This window comes from Uloborus diversus, chromosome 9 (assembly GCF_026930045.1).
Source record: "Uloborus diversus isolate 005 chromosome 9, Udiv.v.3.1, whole genome shotgun sequence".
NCBI lineage: Eukaryota > Metazoa > Arthropoda > Arachnida > Araneae > Uloboridae > Uloborus > Uloborus diversus.
The window spans coordinates 149,432,799-149,446,426 of record NC_072739.1 but is presented as its reverse complement, the minus strand read 5'-3'; the positions used below and the strand labels follow the sequence as shown (position 1 = coordinate 149,446,426).

The 13,628-nt window shown below is 34.8% G+C and overlaps 1 protein-coding gene across 3 annotated transcripts in view; it reads right to left on the bottom strand.

Moving 5' to 3' along the window:
- Nucleotides 1–929: 929 nt before the first annotated feature.
- The window catches only part of LOC129229652 (uncharacterized), a 30,132-nt gene continuing 17,433 nt past the window's right edge, over nt 930–13,628 (bottom strand). For all 3 annotated transcript variants that reach the window (XM_054864008.1, XM_054864006.1, XM_054864007.1), the window contains exons 5-7: nt 12,476–12,623; nt 10,671–10,774; nt 930–1,169 (exon numbers count right to left, since the gene is read on the bottom strand). In XM_054864008.1, the coding sequence (XP_054719983.1) occupies nt 1,047–1,169; nt 10,671–10,774; nt 12,476–12,623 (375 nt within the window). In that variant the 3' untranslated portion in view covers nt 930–1,046. The remainder of the gene's footprint in view (nt 1,170–10,670; nt 10,775–12,475; nt 12,624–13,628) is intronic.

Sequence of the window (13,628 nt, the reverse complement as noted above, 5' to 3'; positions counted from 1 at the left end):
AAAATTTATCTCAAGCAATATGTTACAAAAACGTGAGAACCATGATTTTTACATTTTTGATGCAAGATGAGGCAAGGAACTGAATTTAACATATTTCGGCATTTATTCCTCTACCATCTATCCCCTCCCATTTGTTATAAATGTTTAAATTTATGGTTTGTATCCGTACTTTTCCAAAAAATTTCAAGCACTTTAAAATGAAATTTATTTTTTCAAGTCCTTCCCATTTTTTTTTTGATAAGGAACAAATCATGAAATTTTCTGGAGTTGGAGGCCTTCAACAAAGCGGGTGTCCTAAGTTATATAGCTTGTTTAGTTTATAGGAAAATTCGCTTTTTTAAAATCTTAGTTTCAGTTTCTAATTTGTTGAAATAATCCTTGATTATTTTAAGTATTGCAGCTGAATACATAGCTCGTTCAGTCGATATTTTCACTTATATACTTGCCCTAATAGCTTTCAGTTCAAAGTAGTCGTTTTCAACACATTTCAGCATCCCAGTGACCGCTTTACTACTTGTAATATATTGTATGGATTTCTCGCCCCCCCCCCCCCCCCCCCAGAAAAGGACAGTCACTATTCTCTTCATTTTCGCTTCTGAACTATTCAAAAAAGAAAAAAATCATGATTTTTTTCTTTTAAGATTTTGGAAGGTTTATAGTTACTATGTATAAAGTCCTCCCAAGACTGGGGGGCATTGCCCCCCTCCGCCCCCCCATAAATCCGCCCATGTGAAGGAAGATGGAAGCTGGGTAAGGGTGGCAATTTTAAGATGTTGCCCTGGCTTGGAAAAGTTATTGCTTTGTCACTGATGTAAAAGTGGTGTGAAACTTGCATTGCATTTTACGTGTTCAAGTTAGACATAATTAAAGCCGAGCAAACAAAAACCCACAAATGATAATTTGAAAACCAATGAAAGTATTTGCAAATATTTATTAAATTTGAAACAAAATATAAAATTTGAACACATTACAGTTATCAGATCAAAAGTAACAAGACTACATTCAGAAAAAAATGCATACATAACATTGGTTAATATTCAGATTTTTCATGTTTCAGCAAATGCTTTCAAAATGTGATCAGCCACTACATCAATGCCTTTTGTATGTCTAGCTTCAGTAAACACTGTAGGACCCCCTTGTCTCATCATCAATGCTTCTCTCATCATGACCTGTATTAAAAATTATTTTGATTACAAAAAAAAAAATAAAAAAATGAATTTGAACTTTGACATTTTGAATTCAAATTATATTTTTCACAATCACGAGTGTGTGTATGTAGGCATGTATGCTTTTATATGTGTGTGGTGGGTTGTATGTTTGTGTGTGGGGGTATGTGTATGTGTGTAGGCATGTGTTTGTGTGTGTGTGTGAGTAGTTGTGTGTTTGTGTGGGGGGGGGGGTATGTGTATGTGTGGGTAGTCATGTGTATATGTTTGTGTGTATGTGTGGGTAGTTGTGTGTATGCATAGGTGTCTGTATGTATAGGTGTGTGTATGTGTTTGTGTGTGTAGGTGTGTGTGTGTAGGTATATGTGTAAGTGTAGGCAAGTAAGTGACGCAACCTGGAGACGGTTTTCGCTGGAGGAGCAGCATCGTGAGGCGGCCGGTCGACGGTGGTGCAGCAGAGGGAGGCGGGGGGGGGGAATAAAATCATAGGAATTCAAAACTGTCAAGTGAGAACAATAAGCAATCGTGATTGCTCAAACAAAATGTTGAAACTTACATAACTGTTTTTATCTTTTCAAATGAAAATAGATGAATTATGGCATTAAGCACTCGGAAGTGGCCATGTAGGATGTGTACATAGTTTGTATATAAGTCTAATGACTGCTATGTACGATCTGTATGTAGCTCCCTTTTTCACGAAACACAAAAGAAAATCATATCATAGTAAGCAGGGCCATCAAACTGAAGTGGAACCCAGGTCTTGGTAAAATTTCAGACATGCTACAGCTTGATGAAGAAAAAAGCTGAACTTTACGCGTAACAAATAAAACGTTAAAAATTAACAGAGGAGAGTAATTAATATACTTTCAAACAGGGAGCTCAAATATATTGTTTTTATATATTTTTTACATTGATTTTTTGAAATTCAATTACATTTTTTTTCCCCAATTTTATTTTTTCAAAGATTTTAGAAACTTCAGATGGTAATGGACTAACAATCATAAATACAATCAAATTTTTGGTAAGACCAACAAATAACCAACCAATGTTGCTCCAAAAAAACCTTGCCCTCCTCTCCCCTTAGAACCCAGTCCTAAATCCACCTATGCTCAGGAGTTCTCCCTTCTAAGTCGAAATTTGGCCCTGTTTCAGATTCAGTTTATCGTACTCCAGATTTGCTTCCCTGTATGCGATTCTGAGATGATAATACTCGTATAGCGAAAATTTACGATTGACCAATGAAATCTCTTGCCAACAGACAGCATTTAGTTGAATTTGTCACAACCAGTGAATACCAGGGGCCTGCACAGAAATTTTGGGGCTAGTCACAGATGACTTTTACGCCCCCTCCAGTTTGCTACCCCCTTACATCCCTGCCTATATTTCACCCCTCATTTAAAAAATCTTGGGCCCCCTTTAGGCTTGGAATGGGGCTAACAGGTGTCCCTCATCTTAGTATATGCCCCTGCTCATGTATCAACACCCCAAAGCATTCTTTGGCCCCCTCCGCATTTATAGCTGGGCTGAGGCTGCTTTGTCTAATGGAACAGGCCCCTTCAATTTTTGTCAATAGACGTACAAATATAAGTTTTTAACTCTCTTTTTTCGTCCCGGGCCCTTTTTCAGGCTGCGTCGGAACCCAATTTCTTTGGCCCCCTCCCATTTCCTGTGGGAGCCTCGGCCCTCAGAGTTCCAAAAGAGACAAAGTCGATAAGAGAAGAAAGCATTTGCACGTGTGGCTATTTACTTTGCTCCCTACTTAGGATGGGAAAAAAACTGTTTCTAAGAACTTTTTTCACATTGAGTAAACAAATTGTTTCTCTTTTTGGACACTTTAAAAAATGCTAGGCATAAACTTAAATGTGTTAAGTTCAATAATAAAAAAAAAGAAAATGCTTTAAGTGGCCCACTTGGCGGTTGGCCCAGTTGGGGATCTCTGACTAGCCGAACTGACCAGTCCGCCCCTGTATGTGACTATCTATCTACCTATGTATGTCATTGCTACTCCTGGGAACGATAGAAAACTGAGCATTGAACCTGGTATTTTTTGTAGATTCATATTTTTCCTGGCTGCATGTTTAGCTATGTGGCACAGCTGTGTGACATTAATTAGCGGAGATATTAATTTAAAATAATTAAAAACCTAACATTCCCTCTCAGGTTTTTCGGTCGGAAGATTTTCCCTTCTTTCGGAACCCTTTTCCCCATAATTTTTCCTATGATGTTCCCCATTTTTGGCAAGGGGCTAAGTGGGAGAGACTTACAGAGCGATGGTTTTTCTCTTTCTCAAGGCAACGTTATCCTGCCTTCGTAATTTTATTCTTTTTTCTGCCTAAAGTGCAGTTCAGAATCAAATGACTCTAGAGCTGCGGCTCAAAAGATGAAAAAAATATCACATCAAAAAACACATCTCCTGTGTCAGTACATTAATTAAAAATCAGTGTTAATTTTTTTAATACACTGTTTTTAATTAATGTACCGACACAGGAGATGTGTTTTTTGATGTGATATTTTTTTCATCTTTTCCTTTCAAGGGATGTAATTTTCATATCGAAAACTTCATTTAAATTTTTTCTTCGCTAATTGGAGCCAAAGGCAGTACAGCTGAAAGCGCTGTACTTCAGTTCTGCGGAAGAACAGAGTTGTACACTAACACCCCGGAGTGGCTAATCAAGCTTGGCGGCTAGTACAGACAGATAATGAATAAAGACTAATAGTGCATCTTAAATTCATACTATTTTGCACACTTATGTTAAATGTAGAGTTTAGCACTTTAATTTAAAGAATTCTGATGTTTTTGTTAGCGTTAGATATTCAAAACCTGAAGGAAAGCAGTGTATTGTGTTGTAAGAAATGATGTTTGTAATAACTACAGTAAAAATAAATAAATACTGCACATAAGCTCTGAGTAAGTAAAATTCTTCAATAATAGTAATAATTTCATTTCACGAATGAAATTGAAAAAAAAAAGATAAATAAATTATATATTAGTAATAACTTTTTTTCTCCCCGATGGTGTTTCTGCCTTGAAGGGGCGGTGGAGCTTGTGTGTACCGATGACCCGGAGAGCTATGCTGGTGGTAACTTTGCTACTGGTAGGGTCTCCCAAGCCGGACAGGTCGAAAAGTAGGTGCCAGACTAAAAGGAACACCCTGGTCCTCCAGCTTGGGGGTTGGGCCAACAACCTTACCCCGGAAAACAAATCTTGTTCAGAAATCTCAAGAAGCTAAATTTGGACGGAATCGACGGAGACGACATGGAATGAATATGGATTTGAAAATTGGGACATAGAATTTACGTACCCTATATAGGGGTGGAGCACCGAAGAACCTAATAGAAGTTATAATATAGATCTTTTGGCAGTGCAGGAGATAAGATAGTTAGGACATGGTATCCTGGAAAAGAGGAATTATAGCTTTTATTACAGCTGTCATGACTCGCGACATCAGTTTGGCCCGGGTTTTGTTGTGTCCAAAAAGTTAAGAGAGAGAGTAGTGGACTTTGTGCCAGTGAATGAACGAATATATAAATTAAGATTCAGCGGAAAGCTACACAATATTAGTATTATTTGTGTACATGCACCTACGGAGGAAAAACCTGAAGTTGAGATGGATGGTTTTTATGACAGGCTGGAAAATGTCTTCTCTGGATATTCAAATGACATTAAAATAGTGGTGGGAGATTTTAATGCCAAGGTTGGGAAAGATCATAGCTTGAAGGAGTTTATAGGAAATAATAGCCTTCATGATGATTTCAACGATAATGCCACAAGACTGGCAGATTTTGCTTCTGCAAATGATCAAGTTGTTGGAGGAACTATATTTCCTCATAAAAATGTGCATAAGCATACTTGGAGGTCTCCAGATGGCCTGACATTTAATCAGATAGATCATATTTTGATTGACAAAAGACATCAAAGTAGTCTAATTGATGTGCGCAGTTATAGAGGGGCAAATGTGGACTCTGACCATTTTTTAGTGATGTCTAAAGTGAGAGCTAAGATTAGCAGGTTATTCACAAGGAGGGAGTGCAGGGAGGTTAATAAATTAAATTACAATGAATTAAAGAACCCTGAAACCCTAAAGAGATATAGGAATTGTCTAAAGGAAAGTTTTACAAGTAGAGACTACAGTAAAACCTGTGAAGTTGACCACCCTTGTAAGTTGACCACCTGTCTAAGTTGACCGCTTTTTTTAGGCACGGAATTAGCCCTTATCATATAAATCAACCGCTGTAAGTTGAACACCTGTTTAAGTTGACCACTAAAGTAGTGCACCGCGAGTGGTCAACTTACACAGGTTTCACTGTATGTAGAAAATGAAAGACACCAGTGGAAGAATGTCGTCACGGTGATTAACAATGCAGCGAATGTGACCCATGGGTGCAAGTTTGCTTATGTGTTCAAGACGGAAAATATTATAAACACAAGATATGTCTGTACCTACCTTAAGGGAATTGGAGTATACCTTAAAAAATCTTAATAGAAACAGGGCCCCTGGTCCAGATGGCATTAAAGCCGAACTATTTATTGTCAATGCACCGGAGTTGAAAAATGAGCTTTTAAAGATCATTAGTGATGTGTGGAACCAGGAACAAATGCCCATTAGGGTGGTCCAAAATTTCGAAGGCGAAATTTTTTTGAGTCCTACCCTCCCATTTTGTTCCAATGTATTAAAAAATAAATCAGACAAAATTTGAAAACATTTCGATAATATTTAGAGGTAGCTCAACGCAGATAAAGTTTTCATCATTGCCGAATAGAACGCGTACGACACATGACCATTGACCTCACTAAGGTAAAACACAATTGCTATTTTTATTAACCAGAAAACAATTGCTTTATAAAATTACTATTTTATATAGAGACTTAACAGTAGCCATTATGAAAATACTTTTGTAAATACAAGTAAATACATAAGATTTATTACTTTAACGGTCGTGATGGAAAAAATTTTCAACTTGTTGTTGCTTATGTATGTATTCTTAATTGTTTTGATTTCACCACTGTTGGAATGGCACTTTTCACTTATTTTTGAAATGCATACGTCTCTTTACTTTAAAATAACTGAGCATGGCAAATACATCAATTCGATTAAAATCAGAGGTTTATCTTCTTACTTCAACCAGAAGTGAGCTGACAGGTAGTAAACTACCTTCAATTCGTTTGGCATTGGGTATGTTTCTTCATAACCATATTGAATTAAAGAAAACCGTAAGAGAATCTTCAAGAAATACAATAGATGAGAATTAACAAAATTTTGGCAGAAAGCTAGAATACCCATACAAAGACCCCAAAACTGTCAGCCCAAGTTAGAAAACTTTATTAACAATGGAATTTATTGAAAAAAAAAAACAAGTACAATGACACAAAAAAATAAAGAAGGTGAGCTTTGCAGGACTGGAGCATAACTGACAAAGTTTCTGCAATGTGCTTTGACACAACGCGTGTCAATACCTGGGAAAGCAAGGGTACCTGTGTTTTACTAGAGCAAAAACTAAAGAAAAAGTTACTATATTTTCCATGTCAACATCACATTATGGAATTAATTATTGGTGCAGTGTTTAATAAATGTTTGGGTTTTCCTTCCGCACCAGATGCACCTCTTTTTAAACGATCCCAGGCCTGCTGGAAATTCATAGACAAAGACAAATACATCATAGGCATCTACAATAAGGACATATTAGCACAAGTGACAGATGCAAAAGATGATACAATAGTATTTGCTGAAAGATTACTACATGACACGCAAGCGAGAAATGATTATCGAGAATGTCTTGAACTATGCTTAATATTTCTCGGTAAAGCTCCTCCACATGGTATCAAATTTGTAGCACCTGGGGCTATGCTTCATGCTAGATGGATGTCCAAAATTTTGTATTGTTTCAAAATACGGATGTTTAGCTGTCAATTTACCATCATGTCAATAGAAGAAAAGGGATTGCAAAAAATATGCATATTTGTTGTACGTGTGTATTCAAGGGCTTGGATGACTGCTTCTATGCCTCAAAATGCACCGTATAACAATTTTTAATGAAATCTTTATTGAAGTATAAAAGGATTGATGAAGACATAAGCAAAACTGCAACACAGAAATTTGCCAATCCTGTGGTATTTGTCAGAAGAGCTTGTGGCATTAGCCCTTTTTGCCAATAAAGTGCCACACTACATTAAAAGACAGATGGTGAAAGCGATGAATGAAGTAAATGGAAAAAATAATGTGGTGAAGCACCCTAAGATTTTGCTAAAACATTTTATGGATATGAAATTTGAAGAACTTGTGACAAAGGGGTCAGTTTCATTTTTTTCAAAGCATGGGTTTACCTGATACCTTCATTCACGTAGATCCAGAAATCTGGGAGCTTCAGGAGGATTTTAATAAAGCAAAAAGGATTATTCAAGGAATTTCATTGGTTATGATAATGTTGAAAGAGGTATAGCCCTTATAAAAGAGTTTAATGGAAAAATGACACGCAATGAAGAACAATTCCAAATCTTGTTGCAAGTTGTCGCAGAACATTGACGAGCTTATCCCGGATGTAAAAAGCAGAGTTTGTAATGTGTACTGAGGAAAGTCATATACATAACTGTTGAAATATTATTATTATGTAACTATTTTTAACTTACAAAATGCTGGCAATTTTAATCAAATAAATTATATACTTTTCCTAGCATCAATTTTATTTTCATCTACATTTATGGCATAAAATGGTAAAACACGGAACTTTGAGGCTGTTGAGCTACCTCTAAATGTTAAAATTATGAGCTCAAACTTCACAATAATTATTTTTTACTCAGATGGAACCAAATGAGGGGGTAGGACCAATAAAAATCAGGAATTTTTTAAAAAGGGCCTTTTTTGGACCACCCTAATGCCCATTGAATGGGAAGAGGGTTAAATTTTCACTATCCACAAAAAAGGAGACAGGCTGGACTGTCGCAACTACCGTGGTATCACACTTCTGAATGTGGTTTTTAAGATTTTTTCCAACATTCTATTTCGTAGACTTCTTCCATATGTTTCAAAAATTGTAGGAAACTATCAATGTGGCTTCCTGGAGGGGAAGTCTACAATGGACCAAAAAAATTCACTTTATAAGACAAAACCTGGAAAAGACCAAAGAGTATGAAATTGATACCTACCATCTGTTCATTGACTTCAAGGCAGCATATGATTGTATCAAAAGGAATAAATTGTTCGAAGCAATGTACGAATTCGGAATCCCGCCTAAGCTTATCAATCTTGTCAAAATGACTTTGTGAGGCGTAAAATACAGAATTAAGACCATGTCTGAAGTATCGGAGGTTTCCTATACATAGAGAGGCCTTAAGCAAGGAGACACTCTGTCTTGCATTTTGTTCAATTTAGCCCTTGAAAAGGTTACACGGGACTTAGGTATCAACGATAGAGGCACAATCCTGCGGAGAACTATACAGATATTGGCATACGCGGACGATATTGATATCATTGGACGAATAAAACAGGATGTGGCTGAGGCATTTGTTGCCCTTGAGAGCGCTGCCAGGCAGTTGGGCTTGGTTGTAAACAAGGAAAAATGTAAGTTTTTGGTTGCAAGCACTAGAATACATGATGTGCAGCCACTTAATATTGGAAACTATACTTTTGAAGGAGTCACCCAGTTTAAATACTTGGGTATGCTTATTAGCAGTCAGAATGAGTTTAAAGTTGAAATTGGAAATCGAAATTAAAATCTAAGCTCCTTTCTATTAATATAAAAATAAACATATACAAAACCCTCATAAGACCGATCATTTTATTCGGTAGTGAGACATGGGCAATTAATAAAACAGAGGAAAACAGACTTCTCATTTTTGAAAGAAAGATCCTTCGGTCAATTTTTGGAGCAGTAAAGGAAAATGATGCTTGGAGAAGTTTATATAACTTTGAAGTATACCATAAATACAGACAACCCAACATCTTAAGAGTAATTAAAGCCAACAGAATCAGATGGCTGGGGCACGTATTTAGGCTTGCAGATCTGGACCCGGTTAAAAAGCTAACTTTTACAAGGATTGAGGGTACAAGAAGAAGGAGAAGACCAGCAACAAGGTGGCTGGATAGTGTTGAGAAGGACCTAGAAATTTTGGGAGTGAACAGGTGGAGAAACCTGGCAATGTGACGTACCGCCTGGAGGAAGCAGACGGAGAAGGCCTTGGCCTGCACCAGGCTGTTGTGCTGATGAAGAAGAAAAACATTTTTATCAAAATAAAGTATAATGAAAACTATATTTTTTCTGATAGTTTTGAAAAAATTTGGAGCAGGTTTAAACCCTAAAAGCCCATTACTTAAATATGTCCATTATGGTAACTGTAATTCAAACATGTTTGTCAGCTTTTGATATTACTTTTTTCAATCTTTTCACATTTAATAGATATTTACTTCCTTCAGTTGATCATAAATTCTGTAAACTATTTCTTACAAAATGGGCATTTAACTTTGAAACTTCAGTATCAAATACAACACTCATAAAGCACAAATTAGCAATTAACTGCAGACACCTGTTTTGTGGTTTCAAGGAATACCTTTTTCAATCCAAAACGTGTGAGCTTTGGGAAGTAAACTTATCACAACTTCTCTGAAAAAAGATACCTGTAATTTTTTTCTTTTTCAATTCTGTACCTCCTTGTTACCAAATAGGTTTTTTCTACATTTTCTTGTGGTAAAGAGTCAAAAGGTTTTAAGGGTAGTAAAAAAACTTTCAAGGTAGTTTCTAACTATTAAATTTCCACAATTAAAATTGACCTAAATGCTAAGAATAAACTTTTCAACAAGAACTTATGGAAAAAGTATATCATGTAATGAAATATATTTTTAGTACTTCAATATTGCTTTGCAATAAACCAGAGTTTCCCGAACTGTGGTACGGGGACCCCCCCGGGGTCCGCAAGTTCATACCAGGTGGTCTGCGGTACTATCCAGCTAAAACATTAAATATAACCGAGATTAAAGGACGAGTAACAATATTTTAATTTAAAAAGAAAGCCCATTTATAAGGAATAAAGAAGTTTTTGCTTAAGCACATTCAGGATGCCGCAGTCCCGCCCCCCTCGGAGCTCTTGGAAGTAAAAACACTACACATTAACTAATTTTGTGTAAATGACGAAGTTCATATTGTTACAAAACTATATTAAGTAAAATGCAAATATTGAGGCACATTTTTACAGCTGGGATATACTTCAAATAAAACATTTTTATTCTTAACTGAATTTCAAGTAGAATTTTACTTCCATAGATCAAAATAATAATGTAAGAATGAAAACAGACAAGAGCTCTGAAAAATATACAAAACAATGAATGAATAAATGTAAAGGGAAAAAAACATAAAAATATATTAGAACAAAAATAGATTCAACTGTGTGGTTTTTTTTCTTTGTGCGTGTGTGTGCATGCCAGGAAGGGGGGGGGGAGCAATTTTTGGGGTCCGCAGTGGTTTGTAGTTTGAGAACCTCTGCAATAAACAAAGATTATGAAACTAATACATTACCTCAAGATCAGCTCCTACAGCTTCAGCTAAATCAGTTTTATTTATAACCAACAAATCACTTTCTGTGATTCCAGGACCTCCCTTGCGTGGAATTTTATCACCTCCTAAATAAATAAAGAGTGTAAAGCTGCAGTTCTAGTCTATTTATGAATGAGTACTATTTTTCCAATGTTTGGAAACATTTAAACATTATTGTATTTTAAAAACATGTCAAAATCTGAGTTGTAAATATCAATTAATAATTGACGTTGCAGGCATGAATCTGTTTTGAAAACCAAAATTTAATTCTAAACTTTTAATATTTCACTGTTCATAGCAAATTAAAAATCTCATTTTAAATCAAAACAGAAATATTTGTGAAAAGATGTTCAGAGAAAGGTAATTTTTGAAGCATTAACTAAAAGTTTGCATGTGTATGTCATTTTAAACAACTTCATGCAACCAATTCATAACATCAACCAAGGGTTTACTATTGTAATTTATACAGCATTTTATTTTTCATCACTTTGTGACACTATGAGTAAAAGAATCATGTCATGAGTAATGCACTATTGAGTAACACAAAGCAGGGGCAGGACAGACTATCATTTTAGAGGTGGTCATACTGCAAAATACCCATCCTCCCCCCCCCCCCCATGGGGTACAAAATGCCGCTCCAAGTTTTGGGTTTAAAAAAATTCTGAAACTGCTTGGGTGTCAATAATAAGCAATAAAGTGGTCAGGAATAAAGCAACTAATGGGGCATTGGCGTTATAAATTAATTTTTAAAGCAATTAAATGAAGTACTATTTCAAAGTTTTACTTTTCAAAAAATAATTAATGAATCGAAAAGACCACTGAAATCATTTACATTTTATTCATAAAGTGTTTAAAGAAAATAATGTGGACTGATATTATTCAGGGATACTGGGGGGGGGGGTCATGACCCTCTCCCCTGTCTTTCCCTCTGATGATAATATACTGTTTGACCACGGATTGTATGTAATTTGGCAATCTGCCAAGTAAAGATGATTCAATATGAATGAACCTAGCAGGGGAGAAGGGAAAATAACGATGGGATTTTGATGCATGCGTTTTATGATGTCACTAGTGCCTTATCCATTTATTGCATTCTCAAAAATAAAATAAGGGGAAACAAAAATAGTTACCATGGAAACAACAAAAAGAAAAGAAAATATTTTCATTTCGTTCAGGAACGTAAAAGCAAAATGGTAAGCTCGAAACTTTGTTGTGAATAAATAAATCAATTAGTTTTTGCCGTGAGAAAATAGGTTCGAATATACTTTATAGATTTAAAAAATGCTGCTGTGAGCAAATTTTCATTTTTACAAAACTAAGGCTAAATAATAGAGAGGCAAGAGTGCACATCTGTAACAAACCAACTAACACCCCTATAAACTAATAGATACGTCCATTTCCGCCTATAAACCAGATATTAGCCTTTCCGTTTAATCGATGGTCAGACAGTACACATCCAAAAAAAAAAAGAAATTTTCTTTGGGTATTTGTGTGTGTGAACATGATTCACTTATCATCAGAATTACAATGCTAAATTTTTTCTTAATAAAAAGCAAGAACAATTTTAGTCATCCCTCATTGTACTGCTTTGTTCATTGATAATTATGGTTGGGGAATCTAGAAAGATCCTTCAGATAATAAAATTGTGTGAAAAAAAAAAATCCATTATCAAGATTTTAATGTAGAAGCAATTTTTACCCATCATGCCTTGATGGGCAATTTTTAATTTAATAAATATTTCTGTTAACACAAAGTAACACACATTAGCTGAACACCTCCAAACTTACCAGCCACATCAATTACATATATGATATAATCTGCTAAATCTCGACTAAAGTTGGCTGCTAAATTATCACCACCAGATTCCAAAAAAATAATTTCAGGCTTAAATTTCTTAGTCAAATCCTTCACCATCTCTATGTTCACAGAATAATCCTGAAATAAAGAAGCATATAAGAATAAAACAACTATTCTAAATGCATCAAAAATGAAAGAAATAAATAGTATGAATAGAATTTAAAAAAAAAAACACACACACACACACATACACATTTTAATGCATATTCTTACATTTAATATCAATTAAAGTTATACACCCCCCCCCCACACACATACACAAAAAAACACAATTATTTATTCAATTCTTCAATTTTTATTCATAGAAAGTTTTGATTTTTTCAAAATTTTTAATGCAAAATAACTATTTTCTCAAATGTTTCTGCTTTCTTACGTTAACTAAATATGTTTATTGGTTGACTGCAGCTCAATTATGACAAACATTTCAACAAATATCTTTTACACTAAGTCAAAATTCTAAATTTACTTCATTATTAAGAAAACCCTTTTTTAATTTAATGATTAAATAAATACAAGATAGAGCTTTAAGGAAAAAAAACATACAAATACATTTTCATAAAAATGTTAATTGTACATTAAGAACAAAATAAAAGGTAAAATTAGCTAAGAATAAAAGTATTGAGCTTGGGAGTGAGTCCCAAGCTTTTTGATAACGGCGCCACTATGGAGAAAGAGAAAAAAGTTACGCATGCCATTTTGAAACTTTTCAACACACTAGGAAAAATAAAAAAGTAGGAAAATAGTAAGGGAATAGGTGCAAAGTGAAATAGTTCAGATAAATTATTTTTTTAAAAATGAAAAAAAATAGGAATTTAACTTGAATATTACACTACTTATAGAGAGCATAATATATTTTATTAGAGCTACTTGGTTAGACACATTATTTTAAATTCTTGGTTGTAAATATGTACCTTCAAACTAATAGTGGACACTCACCACTTTGCATCATATTATGGTACAAAGTAATAGAATACTTTTCCAATTGAATATTTTCTACATTTTTAACTAAATCATTCTTCTTTGGATAAATTTTTTTAAAAAACTACCGAGTACGAGACTATTAATTGAAGAACCAGGCTGTGG